This window comes from Mastacembelus armatus, chromosome 10, assembly GCF_900324485.2.
Source record: "Mastacembelus armatus chromosome 10, fMasArm1.2, whole genome shotgun sequence".
NCBI classification, from domain to species: Eukaryota; Metazoa; Chordata; class Actinopteri; order Synbranchiformes; family Mastacembelidae; genus Mastacembelus; species Mastacembelus armatus.
The window spans coordinates 10,536,662-10,559,397 of record NC_046642.1 but is presented as its reverse complement, the minus strand read 5'-3'; the positions used below and the strand labels follow the sequence as shown (position 1 = coordinate 10,559,397).

Genomic DNA, 22,736 nt, shown 5'->3' with positions numbered 1-22,736 from the left:
GCCAGCACATACTGTTCTTTTAGCTGCAAGTAATGTCAGTTCGACTCCACATGCCACCACATTCACTTTCACATGAAATGCGCTTAGTGGAGTCTTTGATGTTCTCATGTTTAAGTTAGATCAACCCATATTAAAAGGAGAAGACAGGAGCCTAAATCTCTCTCTCTCTCTCTCTCTCTCTCTCTCTCTCTCTCTCTCTCTCTCTCTCTCTCTCTCTCTCTCTCTCTCTCTCTCTCTCTCTCTCTCTCTCTCTCTCTCTCTCTCTCTCTCGACAAAGAAAGAACCATGTGAACATGGCTAATAAATATCTCCCACCTCTGTAAATTAGAGAAGTGGGAGTCACAGAGAGACTGAATAGGTGTGTGTGTGTCACTACATTCACTGAAGACAGCCCATGTTAGCTTTCTTTCATACTGTGGTAACTTCTGACTCTGTGGGAGCCGGTGTAATAGCCCAGCGTGAGCACTGCACACTACTGAGTGGATTCAGACACTGTTCTGTCACTTCAATGCGGTCAGAAATATGAAGGGGGAATTCACAAGCAGAGGGGAGTGCAAATGAAAGATGCGTTTGAAGTAAAGCTGCAGCAGCAGTACTTCTTCAGAGCAGACACATATATGCAGGTACAGTATATTAGTGCTCAAGGATGGCCTGTCACCAAATGCATCAATATTATCTATTACTTCCATAGAACAATATCAACTGAGTGCATCAGGTCATGCTGTGAATGGTGAAATGACTGAATCAAAATCCATCTTCCTTCATAAAATATTTATTAATAAAAAGAAAATGAAAATTAGGATTTGCTTTGCATTTAATTCAGCAATGCCACACACGCTGCCAGAGATACTGATGCTTTATTTTAGCCCCTTTTGTTTTTGCTTTTTCTGTGATGTTCCTCTGGTATGTGCATTTGTCATTTGTGGAGTATGTGCTGCTGGCTTGAGGTTTTGCTGCACTAGTGCCATGGCTCTGGGGACAGCAAAGTCAGTGTGTGGGCCACAGATTTTAATGTCTCAACAACTACTGGATGGATCATCATGGATGGATATCCGAGGTAGCCAGAGGAATCCTAAAGATTTGTGATCCTCTGACCTTTTTCCAAGGTTGCCAGGTTGATATTTAAGGTTTTGAGTAAAACATCTCAATATGAGGATGCATTGCCAAAATATTTGGTTCAGACATTTTCCCCTCAAGATCAGTTGTCAGTTGTTTGGCTTAAATGACTAAATTCCCATCTGCTGCAATTTAGCTTTTAATGCTAATAAGCAAACATTTGCATGCCAACACACTAATCTAAGATGGGGAACATGGTAAAAATGATACCTGCTTAACATCAGCATGTTATCATAGTTACTGTGAGCATGTTAACATTTTGCTCAAAGCATGACTGTGCCTGAGCTGCGGAAATGGCTGTAGGCTGTGCCTGAAATCACTCGCTCATTCATTCGCTACTGACTATATAACAGACATTCAACATTGAGCAGTAAACAAAGATTTTCTGTGCTTCTGGCTCGTCGTTATTTTTAGTTATCACTGACAAGTGTGGAGTCCCCAGTTAGTAAATTTTGCTTCTATAAAATGCAACACGTTGCATATTTTTAGCAGAATGTCATGTAACACAATTTCTGTCCATAGTGGGAATGTTTAGTCACTATTTTAAGACACTAATTAAGGATTAGGATTCAGATTCAGACACTCAAATAAATGGCAGGCACAACTCTTGTCTTCTGTGATATTCACCTACTGTGGGTGTTTGTCATATGCAGTGTGTGTCTCCTATGCGCTTGTGGCTTGTGTTTTTATTTAGTTTTTATCTGTGCCCTCACAGCAAATCAATTCTTCTTTGGAGATAGTAAAGTCCAACTCATATCAGCTCAACAAACAGCCCCATGTATCTGTACTGATGCATCCCTCATTTAGAATGGAGACGGGAAGCTGTAACCAAATTCGCAGTACTGCAGTGTCAAAGGATACTAGTTGTTCATACTCCATTGACTCCCATGCAAATGGGGTACCTGAACTACTCAACAATCAGCCATAATTGGCCACACCTAATGCCACCAACAGGCATGAATGGATCATTATGAATTAGTCATGAATTTAATTTATATTACTAGGCACAAAAAAATCCTTTAGGAACTGACAAACTCATTTCCATATTAAAAAACTGAATTCATTATTTAGCCTTCATTACCATACAAAATATCACATCAACATTTAATATTACTCAAGCTAGGTTTACCAGGGAATGAGAGATGGGATTGAGATATTTTTAAAAAAAAATAATGGAGAGATGGAGAGACACAAAACAGATAGAGAAAGACGAGACGGGGGACTGACGAGCACAGTTGGACAAAGAAATGGTTTTGGAAGGGGATTGTGTAAAAAAGGGGGAGTAAGTGAGGAGGGTGAGGGAAGCAAAAAACAAATGACACAGAGATGAATGTTTAGTGAGTGTTCAAAGACAAGAAGGAGTAATGTGGAGATGGATGCAACATGAGAGGTTAAAAATGTTTTGGCTTTTTAGACCAGTGACCAGCCAGTTGAGCAGACGGTTGACCAGTTTAGGTCTTATCGCGTCTCCCTCACAGGCTCTGTATTGACTGACTCTGGGGGAGAGAGGGAGGGAGCCAGAGAAGAAGGGGGACTGGGAAGTGATAATTGGCGATATGCTTACCTGGCGAGAAGCCTGCAACCCCCAGCAGGGCACACAAACAAACACACACACACACACACACACACACACACACACACACACACACACACACACACACACACACACACACACACACACGCTTGCCTGCAATGTTATATTGCCAGGACGAGCTTTACTTCCTACAAACCCCCACCACCCATCCTTACAAACACACCCACGCACACAAGAAAACATACCAACACACACAAACACACAGGTGGACTGACATTAGAGTAAAACCAATCCTACAGTCTCTCCTATGGAATACTAATGTGGCTGCCCTTGCCAACTGACCTCTTATAGGCCAAACAGGCTGTCCGTCAAACTAATGGGGCGGAACGTTGGCATATTGCTTTCCCACAATTCCTCAGCAGAGCCAGGACACTCATTTACTTCAGTCAGCTTGTTGCCAAGGCAACATTTAGGATGGGTCTGGTGGTGAATGCACACACCCACATGCACACTGCTTCACGCAGTTATGTATGCACATGTATATACACATGCAGACAAACATGCAGCAACCTGTTAAATGCTACTACAATTAACTTGCCCACACACAAACAACACTGTTGCTAAGTGATGAAAAAAGCTAATTTATGTATGTGGCAGAGAACAGTGTCTGTATATGGAAGGTGCACTAAGTGCTCCGCGCCCTAAAACCAATCTTCTGCTCTCTCCCTCCATTCACAATAGATGCTCTTGTATCCATTTGTTCTGAAAGGCAAGCAGACAAACCTGCCCCCCGCCTGCATTTTTCTCCTCATCCAGACAAGGAAAGGGCTGCAGACACACGGGGACCACAGCAGAGACAGTTTCAGCACAGGGCATCAAACCCCATCCCCATTCTGGAGGACTGATTATAGATGTCACAGCACATAGAATTTCAGCCTGGCTTTTTAGCTCTGCAAGAGGCTTTTGTTCCCTTTTCCCCCACCAAATTAAAAAATGTAAGTAGATGAAATTTTAATTGGGCTCGTGCTCATCTATTGTGTGCTGGGTGTGGATGTCTTAAAACGCCTAAACCAATCATTTGCCAGGCAGTGTCTTTGTGGCTGGTTCACATCCTGTGCACTCTGTCCCCACAGTCCCAGAGCAGGATCTGTGTGATCTGTAACTGTGTGTCTCCGTTTGATCAGTAGGTTGCTATTATACCAGTGCAGCACATCATAGCAGGTGAGGGGTGTGAGTAGATGATCCCATTTGCTGCAAGAATGACAACAGACGTGTATGCTATGTGTGTTAAAGTCCAGAGTCAGATTTTTCTCCTTCAATACAATGCCTGCATGTCTTATGTGTGCTACAAGAGTTACAGTATTGTTTGCTTTCATCATTCCTACTTTCCAAGGTTGAATTACTAATTATACAAGAACATACTGTAAATGCTCCAAAACAATAAGCTGTATTACTATTAGCCTCTAAAATATTGACATGCTTCTCCTACAGATTACCACTAACCATCAGGGCTACAGTGTAGTCTCCCAAAAGTTTCTGATGGTGATACTGAAGACAATGCTAAGAAGGTTGAAGAAAAACTAATTAATATATAGAAAAGCCATCTCCACTGTAAACCTTAAGCGTAAACACAGCCAAAGCATGACTGAAGTCCAGTTCAGTAATGAGACATGGTGAAATAGAAGTTACATGGACATAACGCCACAGGAGCCCACCATTGCTCCGCTTCACAATGTAAATGAAAAATATGTCAGCACAGTACAGGGTACGAGACTGATCACGTAGAATAACCCTGCCTAGTCCTGTGCTGGTGATTTTAAAATCCACTATAAATCAAAACTTTAGGTGTGTATTGACCATGTTTTGAAGTCAACCTGTCATAGTGCGAACACACTGTTAATGATGGGGGAACAAAATCTGCAGTCTCTGTTTGGTGCAAAAATGCAAAAATACTGAGTAGAAGCTGATATGAAGCTGCACTCTCTGAGTTAGACAAACCAAGTGAGCATCTTAATCCTGGCAGTGGTACCAGGAAGCAATGATCCGCCAATATTTCAGTAAGGAAACACTGTTTGTAGCAACACAAAATGCACATTTTGTACTAAACTGGCTAATTTTGGAAGATACTTCTGATATACAAAATTCAACACATTGGATGACCATCAATACTGCTCTTATTAAGCAGATTGGGCTTTGGCCAAATGTGACCTATCCACATTAAAGGACAATTTCAATCAATCAACATCATCAGATTAAAATCAACTTCTGTGTCCCCTCAATCAGTTTATTTCCTTCAGTCACAGTGGGCCAGCATTAGGGGCACGACAGTTCTTTCTATCACATTAGATTAGATAAAAATTATTTCAGTAAGGTTTGAACACAGAGAGCATTTGTATCTCATAACATGAAAACGCCACACAAAAAGAGCTCAGCTTCAGATGGGATACCATTGTCAACCTTGTTGCAGTGACAGTGCTAAACACTGCTCAGCCGTACCGCAACGACTTCATTTACACTCACATCATTTTTGAACAGAATTACGACTGTCAATCTTGTTCCCCATCTCCTATAGTGTACTCGCCCTAGAAAGGTGACTCTTCACGGCCATTGAATATTGGAATATTGGATTAATATTCACCTGATAAAAGCCAAACTGAGTCCATAGGAACACCTGACATGTTTACACAAGAGGCTGAAATCCATTAAAAGCAATCAAATGATACTGTGTAGAGTCATAGCTGATGTGCAAATCAAAATACTGTAACAGAAATGTGACAGATCTATTTTTATGACTCAGTAACAGCTCGAACTGACATTTTCCTCTCTTAACAAAGCATGAAACAAGGCAACTCGATCCTCAGCATACTAGAGCAGGTTCACGTGGTGTGGACTCACATGTTAAACTGTACTGACAACATCCATGGTTCTGCAACAAATGAAATAGGACACTGCCATTTTCCACCTTGAAAATTGTTTACTGTGGCTTGAAATGTGGGAAATAGGTTCGGCTTCTCATCCTCGCTGCTTACATTTCACTGTGAGTTGATATTTCTCTGCGGGCCACAAACCTGTGGAAAAACACTTCAGTGCACCGCACGTCCCAAAGGCACATACTGACATATGGTGACCTAGAAGAAGAACCAAATAAAAACTTAAAAGTGTGAATCCTGGCTATATCCATTTTAATTTAAAGATATATTTTTAGAAAGCTCAAAACTGATGGTAACTGTCTGGCTGACTGAGCCTCCAATCATCATCTGGGTTTTTTTTTCTATTTGGAAAATCAATCAAAGCAGTGAAACGTTGAAATGGCAGATAAGCTCTGAAATAAATGAGCAACTGCAGCCAGTGGACATAAAAAAGGTTAATTTCCTGCCCTTGAGTTTGTTGTTGATGCGCGCCCTGAGCTCAGCACTCCTCCAGACTGAAGTGCGAAAACAATGTCGGCAGGTGTGCTTTTGATCTAACTGAATGACATTTACACAGGTACCTTTGAGACAGAGTAGTAAAGCATTGTAAAGACCTTATGTTGCCACACCTCTGATGAAAAAAAAACATTCTCTACAGCTGAATGAACATTTGGTTATTAAGTGCAGAGTGGGATCTCTGCAAATGGAGCTGTATACTAAATGCTTTTTGTGTGTTTTCTACTTGGCTCTGCTCTTGCATTCGTCTTTCCCAAACGACTGTCTCCTAAATACTATTGGACCTTTATTGCTTTCGTCTTTTTGCCTTCTCGTTCTAAACATCATCTCCCTCCCATCTCTCTTGTTTGTTCCATTCTTTGCCCTTACCTCTCTTTCTAATTAACACCTACTGTAGGCACTATCTGCCTTAGAATACCCCTAAGGACAGAGCTGGAAAGACAGACATAGAGGAAGATAAATACAAAAAGAAATAGATGAGAGAGCTCAACTGAGTGAGAGAGAAATTGGCATGGAGTGGTGTAGGAACATAAAAAGACAAATACAGATTGTTGAATATGAAGTCTTCTCTAGCCATTTGGCAAAAACATATGTTGTTCAAACAGATGTTGTGGTCAAATTTAACTAAATAAACGGGGGAAAAAAATTCAAATCGGTAAACCAGAGTTTTGAACACAAACACATTCTCCATAAACACACAGTCTTATCCATACACACACTCACAGCTTCTCTAGAAACCATCTGTCTTTGTAGGCTCATCAGAGACTTTAGGACAACATCAAACGATACTGTAGATCTCGAGATGCTTGACAGCATATGTGTGCATGTGAGTGTGAAGCAACAGGACCCAGGAGTGTGCAGTCCATTTTTATGGCTTGAGGCTCAGCTGGTGTATATCAGCAAGGGTGGAGCCCGAGTGTGTGTGCATATATGTGTGTGTGTTTGTGGATACTCAGGACTCAGATACAACAGACAAAAGTACGTTTGGCAGGCAAATGCACTGCTACGGTCTGACATATACACATATACACACATACAGGTGTTCCACAAGATATGTCACCATGGAGACTGGAAAGCAAAAGCAGATGCATGCGCACACATACAAATGGGAAGGTTAAAAATGGCAGAGCAAGTGAGATGGTCTGGAAGGCTAAAGCTGTTTGTCCGAATGAAGAAAAAGAAAAACAACCACAGGCAAACGCACAAGCACCCATATTTGCAAGCATTAGCAAACAAACACACACACACACAGGGTGAGAAGAGTGTGTGTACATGTTTGAGCAAATGTGGCTGCAGCATTTGAAGTACAGATTTATTACAAGTATCGATTAACCATGGACGTCCAACATCACACGCAAAGCACTGAGTCAACAATACGCTGAAAAATGACTGTTTATATCAGCAGCACTCCACACCCATAAATTATGAACCATCGCCTTTGCACCTGCGTGCGCACACACACACAAACACTAGCAGACAGACACACACTGTGCAGCATGCAAACACACCTCGAACACCTGCCACAACAAAGAGCTACCTGCTACTAAATACAAAGAAATAAAACACTTGCATACAAATGCTCCTTTGGCTACTAAATTGCACTGCCTCCCCCTGATTAAAAGCATGACATTTTAAATGATTTTGCATTCAGAGAGGACTATTTGCACCACAAAGCTGTGTTATTAATAACACCTGGGGCCTACGAGTATTTTGGAAAGCACAAGGACACACAACCAGTGAATCAGACAGGTTGTGACTTACCTCCACCTCCGCCGAGCAGAGTCTTGTTGGCTGAAAGAGACGAGACAGAAATATTTATGAATACACATCCAAAAACAGTGAGTTGAAGCGATTTAACAACAGGTGAGAGAAAATTATTCAACTAATTAAGCAAAAATAGATAAAAATCTCTGTGACTATATAATCTTCTGTGAATCAATCAGAGTTACAGACAGTTAGTGAAAAAAAAGACATCAGCACTTAGCACATAATGCAACATCGACTACTGCTGAAGTCAAGCAGTGGTGATAATTTGCTTGACAATAGGAAAATCACATTCTTAGTAACAAACATCCAACTGATTTAAAACTATCGATTGAGAGCTGAAATGATTATAATAATTGATCGGCTGATCAACAGATCAACTAATCAACTATTTTTAAAATCAAATATCAAACACTCCATGATTCCAGCTTCCACTAATGTGAAAACTTATTCTGCCTATGGGTTTTATATTGCTACAGAATTAATATATTTGGGTTTTGTATAGTTTGTCAGACATAAGACATGAACTTGGAGTATTTTTACAGGAAGTTTTTGAGTGAAAAATAAACACATTCATCATTAATGAAATTAATCATTGTAGCCCAAGTATGGCTGGATTCAAATTTGCATTGCCAGTTTTAATGAATTATATAAAATGGATTAAAAAAAAATAATCCTTCTAACCAATGACTTCTGTTCTTTTGTGTCCACAGAAGTGCCGTTCAAAACCTCAAAGAATTCATCAAATTTTATATATAATTGTGCAAACTTTTGTGTATAAAAATAACTTGAGGCTTTTGTTTGTTTTTACTTGCTGGGGGGAAATGCATGCTCCACATCTGTCCCTCAGAATCTAATTTGTTATTGGTGTCAGCATTTCTCAACAAGAACGGTTCTCAGTCCAAGTCCTCGGGGCTCACGGTACTGCTGGTTTTGCCAACCAGCAAGTTAATTGCATTCACCTGACATTGCAGGTGTAACTGAGTCTCTGATTAGATGGAGAAAATGAGAAGCAGCAGGCTCAGAGTCCCATTAACGTGGACTGAGAAGCGCTGCACAACAAAAATGAGTAGCTTCACTGCCTGCAACACTAACTCATGCTGAGGCTTCAGAACAAAGGCAAATAAACACTTTTTTAAGGTGTTTTTAGGTGTGAAAAACTTTGATCACATAGAGACTTTTTATTATCGATAACAAGGTGGTTACAGTAGCTTTGATAAAATAATATAATGAGCTTCTTTTTGTTGCAGCAAGACAAGTAGTGTATTAATGTTACCATTCTGGCTGGCCACTGTGTTCCAAACCATTACCTTCCCTACCTGAGTCAAGTCAGTGCACATGTTTAAGGAGCGTACATTACTGGCGGGGTGATAAAGCCGGCTGCTTCTGACATATGCCATATCCGAATGTTTCCCTTACACACATATTCACAAACGCGTGGCGTGAACAGCGCAGGGACATCTGCAGCACGTTGAGAAACCTAAAACCTGACCATAAGCTCATGAAAATGATGTTTTCCAATTCTTTTTCTGCTTTTGGATCAAATTTTGGATGCTGTGGCCATATTAGGAAAATCTGATAAGCACATAATCTCACTGCGTGGGACAGAGACAAAGTTACGTCAGTACACACAGGGGCCATCTCTGGTTTTAGTTACACTTTGCCAGTAGGCACTGTGCCAGCTGGGTATGCACTCAGACTGTGCACCAGGCAAATTGGTTTTAGACAGGAAAAGAGACTAAATCCCACAGCTGTTTTCTCTCTCAAGAATCCTCCACTCTTCAACATGTTTACCATCCCCCACTATCTCATTAATGATAAATCCTACTTAATATCAGCTTTTAAACACACGATACTTCTCTATATACTCTATGTGAACTGTCTCACTAACATCTCCCAGACTGAATATCTCACTCTCTAATTGGAATTGGCATGAATTGGGAAAAAAATGAGCTATTGAACAGAAGAATGTAAGAATATTTCAGGTGCACAGCTTGTCTGAGAGCTGACAGGTCTTATGATGAAGTGAATAAAGCTCATATGGATGTAAATGCCCAGACAAATAAAATGTATCCATGACAGTAAGTCTCTCATTCATCCTCTGCTGATTAACTGCAAGCTGTACATATGAGTGATATGACAGACTCGCTCTTGTTAATACTAGCAGTCGTCCATGCTGAGTAACATGCCCTAGGCCATATGAAGTACATCTGAACCCCTGACAAGTGAAAGGTTTTCTTTTTAAGGAAAGCCATATCTGCCTTAAGGAGAGAAGCTGCAGTGGTCTGGATCGGAACCACAGTTATCACAGTGCAGCTGGTTGTGGACTGAACGTCACTATGTGTGCCCACATCTAAAGTCCTTCCTTACTTAATTAATTAATTAGTGATGTAAAGTTAAAGACGATCATTGTTAGGAGCCAAAAGAAATCAACTATGTGAAAAATAAGACAGTGTAGCGTTACACAGTTATAATATTGCATATTCTCAGGAGCAGTGTGACCCAGGTCTTATTTCTATTTCCATCTGTACCTGTAAACTCACTATGAATTTACTGTAATAGCTGTTTCCACTGCACTAATTCTGACAGTACATCAGTCAATTGAGGCAGTCCATTTTGCCTTTTTCTCTGAACAAACATTAGGCTACCATGAGTAAAACTCATCATGTCCTTCAGAATTTAAAAGACTACCTTCATAAATACACTTTTAAATTCTGAGTTTAGGTAACAGCAGCTCAACAACAATCAAGAGGATGGCAGAAGAAGAAATGGCTGGAATTATTCTGTGTATGAAAAGATCATTTGTATTAAAAGAGTTAAATTGAGGGCAACAGAGTGATGGTATAATATGAATCGTTTGTTACATATGTTGTTATTTATATGTACATAAGTTGATTGGTGACTCTAAATTACCCATAGGAGTGAGTGTGTGTGTGTGAGGTTGTTTGTCTTTGTGGGTCTCTATGTGGCCCTGTGATGGACTGGTGACCTGTCCAGGGTGTACCCCAGCCTTCCACCTGAGAGAGAGCTGGGATAGGCTCCAGCATATCCCTGTGACCCTAAATAGGAATAAGCAGGTATAGATAATGGATGGATGGATGGATGGAGTGTATCAGTAAGTGTATATGCGTGAGTTACTAGAGATCATACAGTTTAGAAACAGTGGGAACAACTGAATTATACCATCCGGAGTTTAATAGGTTACTTCTGGAAAACATTGACGAAATCTTTCAAGTTTACACTATTCCACTGCATTTAGGATCAGGTGCCAGGTCTGACATGTCGCCCATAGTTCATATTACCTTTTCGCATCAGTCTACCGATCATAGATTAGAGGAGTGATGTAGTTTTGTCCATTGGTTTACAGTTAGCAGTGGGAGTCAGTAGTTTATGTGATTTTTAAATCAAGTGAATCATAAATGTCAGCGAGTGTGTGCGACCAGCTGCCATATGGAAATTATTCATTTTACTTTTTGCTCAACATTTAGGGTCCAGACAAGGGCACCGTTTTTTATTTAATACCCACACTCAATTTCATCACTAACACTGTGTGTTTTTTAATAAAAAATTAACATTGGTTTAAATTTGTAATGGAATATTGTGGTAGTCGTCATATGGACAACTCACACAAGGAAGAATGTAAATTGCTGTTGCAGTTTAACAACATGAAGCAGGTGGATAAATCCTGACAAGAATCAGGAAAACAGCCCTAAGTGGTTTTTTTTTCAGTGCACTTTAAATGAAAAATATGTCCACAGACACTTTTACTGTTATGTATCAGTAAATGATGTTTAATGCGTTCCAGGTCTTATCTTGTGATGCAGTTTGAAATGGTTTTTTTTTTTCCACTTGCATTCCTGCTGTCGTCTTGTCTACTTCTATGTAAGTTCATGTCCAACATTTCCCATAATGTCATCGCAATAAAACCCAAACACATTCTCACAGTGAAAGTGAAATTTCTACAGTCAAGAAAAAAGAAAAAAAAAAAGTCTTCTCTGTTATTGAAAATATTTATATATTTTATGGCAACATCACCTTCTGGTATTACTGAGGATGCCATCAGTGCAGAAATCTGTATCTCTGCTCTCTCTGCAATGGATTCCTCCCAGTACAAGTGATAAATGCCTGTTGCAAAATAGCCCATTGCTTTCTTTCTAAAGGACAGACACCGAAACCTGGCAGCAACTGATTTTTTTTCTGCAATCACACTCTTTTGTAGCTGCTGGAAATGTCTGAGAGGTAATACTACCTTGACAGCTATCATCAGAAATAGAAAAAAATATACTATAAAGTACTAGGAAACTGGAGAGTACATTGTTTTCAGTGTAGTATTTGTGGGATTATGGGATTTGAAGATCTGACTTCCTGGTCACTGTAAGGGACCCTCTATATTTAAAACAAAGTTCTTGCTGGAGTGGGGTTTTCAGATCAAAAACAATCCCCTTAAGAAACAAAAAAGCTAAGGTGGTGAGACTGTGACACTACAGGTTTTAGACAGCAAAGTGTGATCCAGGTCAGCCAGTTTGAGCAAAAAAGGTCTATTCTAAGCCCTGTCAGATGCCACAACATATGCATGGTGGTCAAAAATATTATTTGAAAAGAGCAGTAAAACTGCTCTAGAAAGTCATCACAGTGGCAATCATTTTTGTCCTGCTGAAATATAGCTCACCTTCCAAAGTAATCTACCAGGAATGTGCACATAAAAATATTTGATTACCCAATACAGCACATTGCCAGATGAAGTTGAAAAGTTGAGTTAGACTCAAATTTTGCCAGACTGTCCTGCTATTTTTCACCAGAGCCCAAAGTGTTTCTTTCAAATAAATAAGGGATGTGTGTGTGTGTGTGTGTGCATGTTATATGTTATGTTGGTCTGAATAGGGCTTAACAGCATCTGAAACCCCACCCACTCACACCTTTCTACATCAGTTTAAGGCATCATCACGTTTACAACACCATGAATGCCTTTAAGGAGAGACTGTGCAGTGTCATCATTATTTGTATAGTTTAATGAATCAAGACAACAAAAACACACAAAAGACTGATCAAGGAGGCAGTGCTATGCAGCTGGGAGGCAGCTTTTCACACCAACTTCGAGTGTATAGATTTTAAATATGTATCACACTTATGCGTTTAGTTGCGGCCAGCAACACAATGTTCAACCTAGTTCACATGGAGCATACTAAGTCTTTAACTGTACTCTCCTCTCTCTCTGTATGCCAATGCAGGGTTGACTGCTTATCCCTGCTCTAGTAGGTCCTTGGAGTCCTGAAGATGTTTTAGCCCGAGATTATAATTGTACACACAGATGGCAGCTCAGGAAGTGCAAAAACTACAATCCCACATCCCATTTTCATCTTATTTTACTTTCCAGGGAAGGTGTGCCGAGTTTCAAGTTCATCTTTTACCTTCCCTGTTACAGAAGTCATTCTTATTTTAATCTGCCCATTTTAAATTCACCATGCTCATAATCTTTATTTATGGGATTATATAATTATTAAGACAATCTTATGTAAGGTACAATAGACCTGTGATAAATTATCAGTGATCACATGTAAGCTGCTCTTGGTGTAGATACATAGGTGCTTGAGACAGAACGAGGCTCTGAGCCCTGTAGGGAAACACACGTATCAAAGCAACCCCAATACTCATGTGTATGCACAATCACGCAACTGCAGAGATGTTCTCACACACACACACACACACACACACACTGAGACAGAAATACTGTAGAAATATACAAGTACACGCACACAAAGGAGTGTGAACACTAAGACGTGCACACACATAGTTGCCAGCAGTCAGAAATACACACGTATGCATACACACATGCAAATGCAGACTGTCACATCCCAGTGTTTGGGTAACCATAGCGACAGGAAAGCCCAAAGGTTTGTTACTGAAACATAGTTAATTAGAGACAGAGAGAGAGAGAGAAACAGTAATGTCGATGCTCGAGGGAAAGTGTTTCACCATCTGTTAAAACCCACATGTACCCTCTACCCAACTGAGTATCGATCGAGTGTAACTGCGTGACAGCGTTTTGGGGTGCGCACATGCACTGGCCACAGTTGTTGCACGGGCAAAAACAAACACACAACTCCCTTCTCCCATGGCACTGAATACACGCAGGAAAGACAGTATCTTTTTCTTGTTGATATTAGATGACTAATTGGAATAGCTAATACCAAGCAGCTAAATAAAGCGTGCAAGCATCTGCTGCCGAGACATACCAATTATCGGCGTGGGGAAGGGATCAGGGTGATAAGTTATACAACTACACAGAGCGGGAGAGGAGCAGGAGGCAGAGTAAGTTGACAGGGAGGCAGTGGAGGAGGAGGAGAGTGCGAGGTGTCAGGGGATGGAGGAAGGGCTTGAGGAGGGGGGGAGAGAGAGAGGGAGGGAGGGGTGATGGAGTGTGTGAGTGAGAGAGACAGAGACGAAGTGAAAGAGAGTTGAGGGTGGAGAAGGAAGACGCAGGACTAAATTTGCTGGGAACATAAAACAACAAGATGGAGTGTACTTCCTCGCTTTTCTTGGGAGGTAAGTAATCACACTGAGGGAGAGTGAGAGACAGAGAGAGAAAAGGATGAAGGTTGGATGGACTGAAGAATCAGTGAAGGAGAAGAGCTAAATGCTTAAAACCTGGGCAAACAGAGGAGGAAGGAGACAAAGAAGTTGTCTTTGTCAGAGGGACTAAAGGAAGGACCAAAGCGCTAATATGTTGTTGTAAAAATTAGGTTTTAACCACCTGTGTGTGTGTGTGTGTGTGTGTGTGTGTGTGTGTGCGCGCCCGTGTGTGATTGGATGGTGCATGTGTGTGATTGGATGTGGGATCATGTTAGAAGGATTAATGATAATGATGATGAAAACGGGCTCAGATCTCGTTTCCTTGAGGCTCTGCGTTAAATCAGTGTTCTGCCTTTGCTTTCTGTGGCCCTCCATCTTATTTTTCTTTCTCTGCACTCCGCACCCTCTCCCCCTCTTATTCCCCAGGCCCCAGTGCAACCTGTTTGTGTATTCCTCCCTCTCCCGCTTCCCTCTCTCCTCTACCCACTCGTCCTAACCACCATTACACCTCTTTCAGTCATTTAATTTCTATCCATCATTTAGTTGGCTCACTTGAGAATGCCAATCAATTTGCTGGTGTCCTTATGGAAAAAATGACAAGGCTACTGATAAGGCACAGGACAAACAGACACAGTTTGACACCTTTAACTGAGATTTTAGTGGGGCTGAAATGATCCCTAAAAGTAGGGGAAGGCATAAAGATTGAAAGAAGAAATTCACCTTACAAATATGAAAAAATTACTAAGATAAATGTCTTTATATAATGATTATATAATGATTTTGCATTATGGGTGGTTTGGTTTAACTAAGGACTGTCCCACCCTGTGGATCAAAAGAACATGTGTAGGCCTGTGTACAGTGACTGAAAAATGCTAAGTTCCTCAGTTTTAAGGAGAAATGTATTTTATTGCACTTTTGTTTGTTTACATCTGTGTTTACTGGGCTTTATTGGCTTTCCTTGGCACTTTGGCAAATGTAGCTCCAGAGTCTCACTTGCTGTGAATGTGTTTTTAAGCTTCCTGCAGTCTTATTCACACTATTTAAAAGACACTGCATTTTACCTCAAGGTTGTGACATAGAAGTACAAAGATCATGCGGTGAACAGCAAGAAACAGTTTCATCTATACAACACAAACATCTCATTGTATTCTATTTGACGTGCACCGAAAACCCTGCAAAAAGTTTGTGTTTGCTTGGACTGATCTGGGTGAAAACAGATTTACATGTGGTATGTGATGAACCAAATGTTTCTAATTACAGTATATATTCTTGCCATGTGTTCAACATGCAAAGCTGATATGATGCAAAGCAGCTGGTCGTGACTCATTTCAAATGAATGTTAAGATGAGAAGTCACATGGACAGAGAGCTCTGAAGCAACACAGAAACTGGGCAATGTTGACCAGGGTTTAACTTTATGCAAATGAGCAGTGGAGAAAACTGAAGGGCAGGTACAGCTGCTTCAGATAGGATTCAGAAAACTTCACTTTTTGACATTTTCCTCATCAATCTACACTAAATAATCATAATGAGAAAGTCAAATGTTTGCAAATTTAATTTAAAAAAAACTTGAATACCTCCTTTACAATTCAGACCCTTAATTCATTATTTTATATAGACCCTTTGGCAGCACTTACAGCTTTGAGTCTCTACAAGCTTTGCACACCTGGATTTGGGTGGTTTATCCCATTCTTCCCGGCAGATCCTCTCAAGCTCCAGCAGATTGGAAAGAAAGTGTCTGTGAGCTGCCATCCTCAGGTCTCAACACAGATGTTCTGTGGGGTTTAAGTCTGGGACAGTCAAGGACAGTGAGAGACTTGTCCTGGAGCTACTCCAGTGTTGTCTTGGCTGTTTGCTTCAGGCCATTGTCATGCTGAAAGGTGAACTGTCACCTCAGTGTCAGGTGATGTTCACTCTGGAGCAGGTTTCCTTCAAGAACTCTGTATTTGGCTGCATCATCCTTCCCTCAGTTCTGACCAGTTTCCCTGTTCCTGCTGCTGAGGTGATAAGCGGTGCAGACACAGTGTTTGGTTCTGCCCAAAGTTTTCTTCATGCTCCTACAGTCCTTTAAATGCCATCTGGCAAACAGCAAGTGGGCTGTCATGTGTCCTTTACTCAAAGTGACTTCTCTCTAACCACTCTACCATAAAGGCCTGACTGACGGAGAGCTGCTTCTGGTTCTCCATCTCTGCAGGGAACTTCTGAAGCTCTGCTTTTAGAGTGACTGTTGGGTTCCTGCGCACCTCCTGGGTCCTTCTTGTGTGGTTACTCCAGGATTCCAGGATTTAATCAGATTTTTTTTCAGTGTTTGTTATACTACAGAGATTGGTATTTTTTTGTGTTTCTGTTTTGGTAATTGCCCAGCATTTGATTTTAAAAATATCATTCTGGACTCCCACTGCCTCCTAAGGGGAGTGGCTTTAAAGTGTTGGACAATAATGGTCCATCCTTGACATAAAAAGGACATAACTCAGTGAGTGCTGAGTTCAGCAAGTCTCAAAGATACAACACTGTGCTTCTGCAGCTCTGTGGTGGAGTTTTTGAATCCATATCTTACATAAAACTTATAGTTGTGAACAAAGAGCTGGGTTAGGTTTTTTTAATGGCTCTACTGAATGCTTCAGATCCCATAGAAATGTAGTGTCAGAGCTTATCACACAGGATAGCTGTCCTTCTAAACCTCCAACAGCAACGCTGAAGAAAGCTTTCTTTCGCGCTGGCATCATCTTCAGAAACGTTCTCTGAGATTTCCATTGCCGTCATTAACACAGACATTCAGGATACTACTTTAGGATATGATCAACCACTCTGACCAACATGCAAATTTGTCACAGAGGGAGGTTGCAAAGGATGTATGCTCATGTCGGGGCAGCTTGGAGATAAAGATTTTAAATGGCCTTCTGTGGTCAGACTAGTTTAGCACTCAGAGGTGAACATCCAGGTGGTGTTTGGTGAGGAGTGCAGCAACCACAGTATTTTACTTACAAATTAACAGTAGTCACTGCAAAACATGAAGTCTACTGAAATATTAAGTACTTATTTTTTTTGATTGGCTGTTTTTTCGCAACATTTTTTTGTATGGGACTTTTTCGGACATGAATGCAGAATCAAATTATGAGAAATCTCTCACCCACACCTCATAACGTACCTGTTTTCGTTTTCATGAACATGTTTTTGTCAGGGATTTTGAAGATATTGTACAGCTAACATACTTTAACCTACTTTTACTTAAGACTATAATTGCTTGCACAAGGCTATTAAACAGATACCACGAGGGATAACTCAACCATAAATTACAGTAATTTACTGCAGACTCAGTAATAGTTCCTGTAGGAATATGACTGCTAACTTTCATTAAAGAAACTGTAAAACAAAATGAAAAAACATTAAAGTGATTGTTAAATGATCCTCCCCTGATTTAACAACACTGTCTGTTTATGTATGACGGGGGACAATATTATGATATGCAACAACACTACAATCAATTCACTAAACAGTATGATTGTAAAAATGAACGAACAATTCTCTGATATAATTCTAACAAGAGCAGACGATAATAGATTGGGTTTATTGAAGAAATATTGGCTTGAATTGTTCCATATTGCAGCGTGGAGACTTTCAGGTTAGCATGTCCACCCTCATCCAACCTTTAGTTATAAAGCTCATCGTGTAAAAACTTGTGGGTGTGCTGGAGCCAATCCAAGGTGACACAGGGAGAGAGGCCGGGTGTCCGTCTTCACTGCACATTACAATATAAAATGGGTTACATGTAGCCTGGAGTATGACCCCGACTTATAAATCAGCCCATAGTACCAGTGCATATATCTGTGTATGTGCAGTATTTCAGACAATTGGTAAGAAAAAAATTGCAGTACAGAAATACTAAAGATACTGTGTGTTTGAGGTTATTTAAAAACAGAGAGCACAGTTCATTTTTCAACTCTAGAATTTCCCAGCACATATCTCAGTCACAAATCAAATAACTATAGGGGATCTTTATCAACAATCTTTGGCTATGTTACGTTCAGTAACACTGGTCATTAATCATTGTTTTAAATTCTACAGATAATCAGCACTGGACTTCAAACCTCCCAGGCTCCTGTTGCAACAATACTGTCGTATTCTGGCCGTGACCTAGAGTCTGACAGTGAGAGTCGTTTGAACTGAATCAGATTAAATCCTGGAAAGCTATTTCTGCAGGAACGGCCAGAGGGTGCTGGTGGTGCAGCTGCACCCAGACCCTGGGGTCCACACAGAGTTGTGCACATAAAACTGCGTACATGCGTGTTTGGACAGGGTAGGGGTGTGTGCCAGGGTTTTACACCAGCCAGCTCATGCTCTGCCAGTGAACGCCACAGTATATTTAATACCTGTGGTAAGTCTTCTGTGAGAGAACAGCCCAAAGGCAATAAATGCAAATTAATTGTAAGGTATGCCTCTTAGGCAAATAAAAATCATTGGTCGCAAAGTCTGAATTAAAACACATCAATATTAATTTAAGCAGTGCTGACTCCCAGTCCTTAGCTGAGAGCCCAGCCCTCAAGGCAACAGCAAGATCCTGACTCGGACTCCCCCGGTCCTGAAACAATATGTCAGTCACAGTATTTGCGTTACAATATCCCATTAAAAATCAAACCGACGCTGACACAAAAAGCCAAGTTTCTTTTCCACATTATTGCAAGTGTGAGAACCATTTCTTCTCCCTTCCCTGGAGGACTCAATCTCCATCTAAAGGGCCCCCAAACCAGATGCCCCAGAGCACCACCAGTTCCTGTCTCCTGCCTGCGTGTGTGCGCGTGTGCGCGCACCTGTCAGTCTTGAGGCTTGGTGAGTTGTCGGTAATTGCTGGACCGTGGCGACCTGCTGAACCGCTGTAACGGAGACCCCCCCCCCCACACACATACACACATATACACACACAAACACGCACACACTTATAGGCAGCCTCGAGGGGAGAAGAAGAAGAAGAAGAAGAGGAAGAAGAGGAGGAGGAGGAGGAGGAGGAGGATGGAGTGTGCGCTGGAGGCGACACCTGTCAAGCCATTACTAAACACACAGTGGGCTTATTTAAAAAGACTGGGGCGCCCTGAAGACTCGGGGATAAAGCGAGGTGGAAATAGAGATTAGTCGCACCTACTGCCGCTGTTCTGCGGCCAGGGAGAGACTCGAAACCTCTGAGAAGGGGAATAAAAATTTAAAAAAGGAGTATGTAACGTTGACGTTATGACAAGCCGTTTTGGAGTTGAAGTAGCGAAGTTGACGCAGGGTAGATGTCGGCGGAAAGGAGCCAAGTGACAGCGAGAACCGGCAGTAAAAAGACGTGGGAGAGGGAGAGAGAGGAAAAAACGGGACTTTATCCGAGGTTAGTCTCTCTCTCTCTCACTCTCTCTCTCTCTCTCTCACTCACACACACACACACACACACACACACACACACACACACTCGCTCGCTCGCTCGCTCCACACGCATGAACCCACCGAGGAGCAGCAGGGTGGGAGATAACTAGTTCACATCGCGGAGCCTCGGCGCGGCCAGACCGAACATCCTCCGCGTCCCTCTCCGGCGCCTTCGCCCGGGCTCGTATCGGCTGCTGGTCGGGACTTAACTATCTTCAAATATCAACTTGAAGGGGATGATTTGACAAGGATGCCCTGAGGGAAGCGAGCAGGAGTGAGGCAGAGAATGGATAGGAAAGGTACGGTCTGCTCCTGGTGGATGGTGGTGTGTATCTGTAGGGGAAAGGGTTAGTCTGTCAGACCTTTTACCCTGTTTTATTAGTGATGGTGGTGGCATGTTGGTGCTAACACACACTCTTGTTGTCTGAGAGTGTGATTGTTACTAAGGATGGATGTGTGTCATTAGTGCAGCTATCAGCCGGACCAGCCTTTACACAGGAAAAGTCAATACAAAAAGGCAGAGATTTAAACAGCAGGGCTTCAGAGAGTTCCAGGCATAGGGAGATTAAAGTGAGAGATTAGACTTTGTAAAGAGACAGAATTCCCACTTGTGTTTTTTCTCTCATCTCATCTCTCCTGCTGCCTCCTTCTATCCCCCGTGTGTGAGCAGCAGTGTGTTTTTCATGTGTGTGTATTTGCGTGTGGTCTTTCTGTGCATGTGTGTTTGCGTTCGTCACAAGAGCTAAGATTGTCTCCCAATGGACATGCCCTTCTTTCATGACAATGTCGCCCCCCCCCCACCCCCCACCACACACGCACACAGACAATCCCCACCTCAACTCACACTCACAGTCACACATCTGCGCACGCGCACACACACATATGCACGCACGCACGCACACACACACGCACACACACACAACCACACAAGGGCCTATGTGCTTTGATGCGCCGTGTTGTGCAGAACACCAACTAGACTAAAAACACACAAACAAAATATTGCGTCATCCTACTCATCTCAGCAAAACTCAGCCTAACATCTCTTACTGATGTAAACACCAAAATACACACACACACACACACACACACACACACATATATACACAACCAGAGGATTAGCGGTCATGCAGGGCCATATTGAGACAACAGTGTAGAATGAGATTCTCGGGTCCAGAGCGGTGGCGAATATGGGATTAAAGAAGAAAGGCAGAGATGGATGGATGGAGTGATGGCCGGAGAACAAGGGAAAGTGAGGGAGAGGCAGAGAGACCAAAAAGGGGGCAAGAGAGAAAAAGAGAGAGCAACAGAGAACACGAGATTAAAGTGTAATGTCCTAGAGAGGCAGAGAGAAAGCGCAAATCCAGGGCAAGTCATGCAGTTAGAGGGAACTGCACATTGGCAGAATGTGGCGAGAATAAAGAAGAGGAGAAGGCAGCAGACACTCTTTCTCTATCGCCTCCCTTTTGATCTCCTCTTATTCACCCATCTGACAGTAGGAGAGGAGCACTGCTTATATAACTCTCTATTTCAAACACAATAAACCAAGAAGGGTTTGGGGGAAAAAACACAATAGGCTTCTCAAAGGCTGTTAAATTGCTTAACAAAATTAAAAAAATAAAACCTGGGAACGGAGGCGTTCACAGTCAGGCAGACATTGGTATTGTTGCTGTCTTTTTCAATCTCTGAAATCTGTTAAAGGCATCATTCATCTTAACAAGGGGGCCTGTCGACACCTCCAAAGCAAACTTGTCTGTTTAAAATCCTCACCACCTGTGTGAAGCTTCTGTTAAGTTTTTATTTTAACAGCATGTGCGTTAAAATATATGTTAGTGCCGACGCACTGAGCACAGCATGTGTCGGCTGTTACCAAATTTTTTAGGCCCCCAGTGTGTGGCCCTTAAATGAACTCTAAGATTTATTTCTGACAGATTAATCTCATCTTTTAAGCAGCTTTTAGTCCTCTTATATTAGAATTGTTGACTTAGTCGTGCAATTAGGTTGCTGATGCCAATATGAGGCCAGTATCAGGCTAATAAACGAGAATTACCACGATATTAAAATATAACAGCCTGATTTTCTGCCTTTTTTATGAGATCATCCTAATTGTCCAAAGCAATAGATAATTTTTATGCTGTTCTGTGGAAGGAGCAGACTGATTCTCTCGGCAGATTTTATGATATCGAAGCTGAGTACTAAATCTGTACTGGGCATGGGTGGATGAAGCTGATGAGCTTGACTGGAGAATAGTTAATTCAATATTGTATGAAAAAAAAAATGGTTCCCTGTTGTTTTGACGTCCTTTTGATTGTTAAAGCTGCACCTCCAATCTTTTTGTCTGCTTAAGGGGCAATTCAACAAGTTGAAAACACAACAACCAAAACGTAAGCTCATGATAAGTTAGCAAACAGCTGCCTTGTTAGCAAACAGCTGCCTTTTACACAGCTGGTGTTCACCGAGAGAAATATGTGGCTCTTTAGAAGCTACATGTTCCACCATGTTCGCTGGCTGGTCACTAACTTCGTCTGCCTGGTTCTGGTACACACAGTGGATTTACTAGAGCTGTTTGCTGAAAACAGTAAGGCTGTGGTCTATAAAACTAAAACAGTGAGCTGGAAGACTCTAAAACACTCCTCTGGAGCTGAGAGGAATTACAGTCTGCACACATTAAGTCATTTTTTTCCACTGTTGATATAAAAGCTGAAATGACAGTCCCTATAATCTACACCTGTCTTGTTGAAGAATATATATGAAATTTAAAACCGCACCAGTGTACCCCCCACAGGGTAAAACTACCCCCAGGATTTTTGAGTAGTGAGGGCATTTTGTCCAGTTTACCAGCGAGTGACTGGATGTAATGTTGATCAGAGTTGAAGACGGTGGGTCAGGGCCTTGTGGCAGAACAGCAGGTGTCAAGAAGAAGAGATGTATCTA

The 22,736-nt window shown here is 41.6% G+C and overlaps 1 protein-coding gene across 3 annotated transcripts in view; it reads right to left on the bottom strand.

Annotated features, from left to right (window-relative positions):
- The window catches only part of macrod1 (mono-ADP ribosylhydrolase 1), a 101,712-nt gene that overhangs the window by 35,720 nt on the left and 43,256 nt on the right, over positions 1 to 22,736 (bottom strand). For all 3 annotated transcript variants that reach the window (XM_026329705.2, XM_026329704.2, XM_026329703.2), the window contains exon 4: positions 7,837 to 7,866. In XM_026329705.2, coding sequence (XP_026185490.1) covers positions 7,837 to 7,866 — 30 coding nt within the window. The remainder of the gene's footprint in view (positions 1 to 7,836; positions 7,867 to 22,736) is intronic.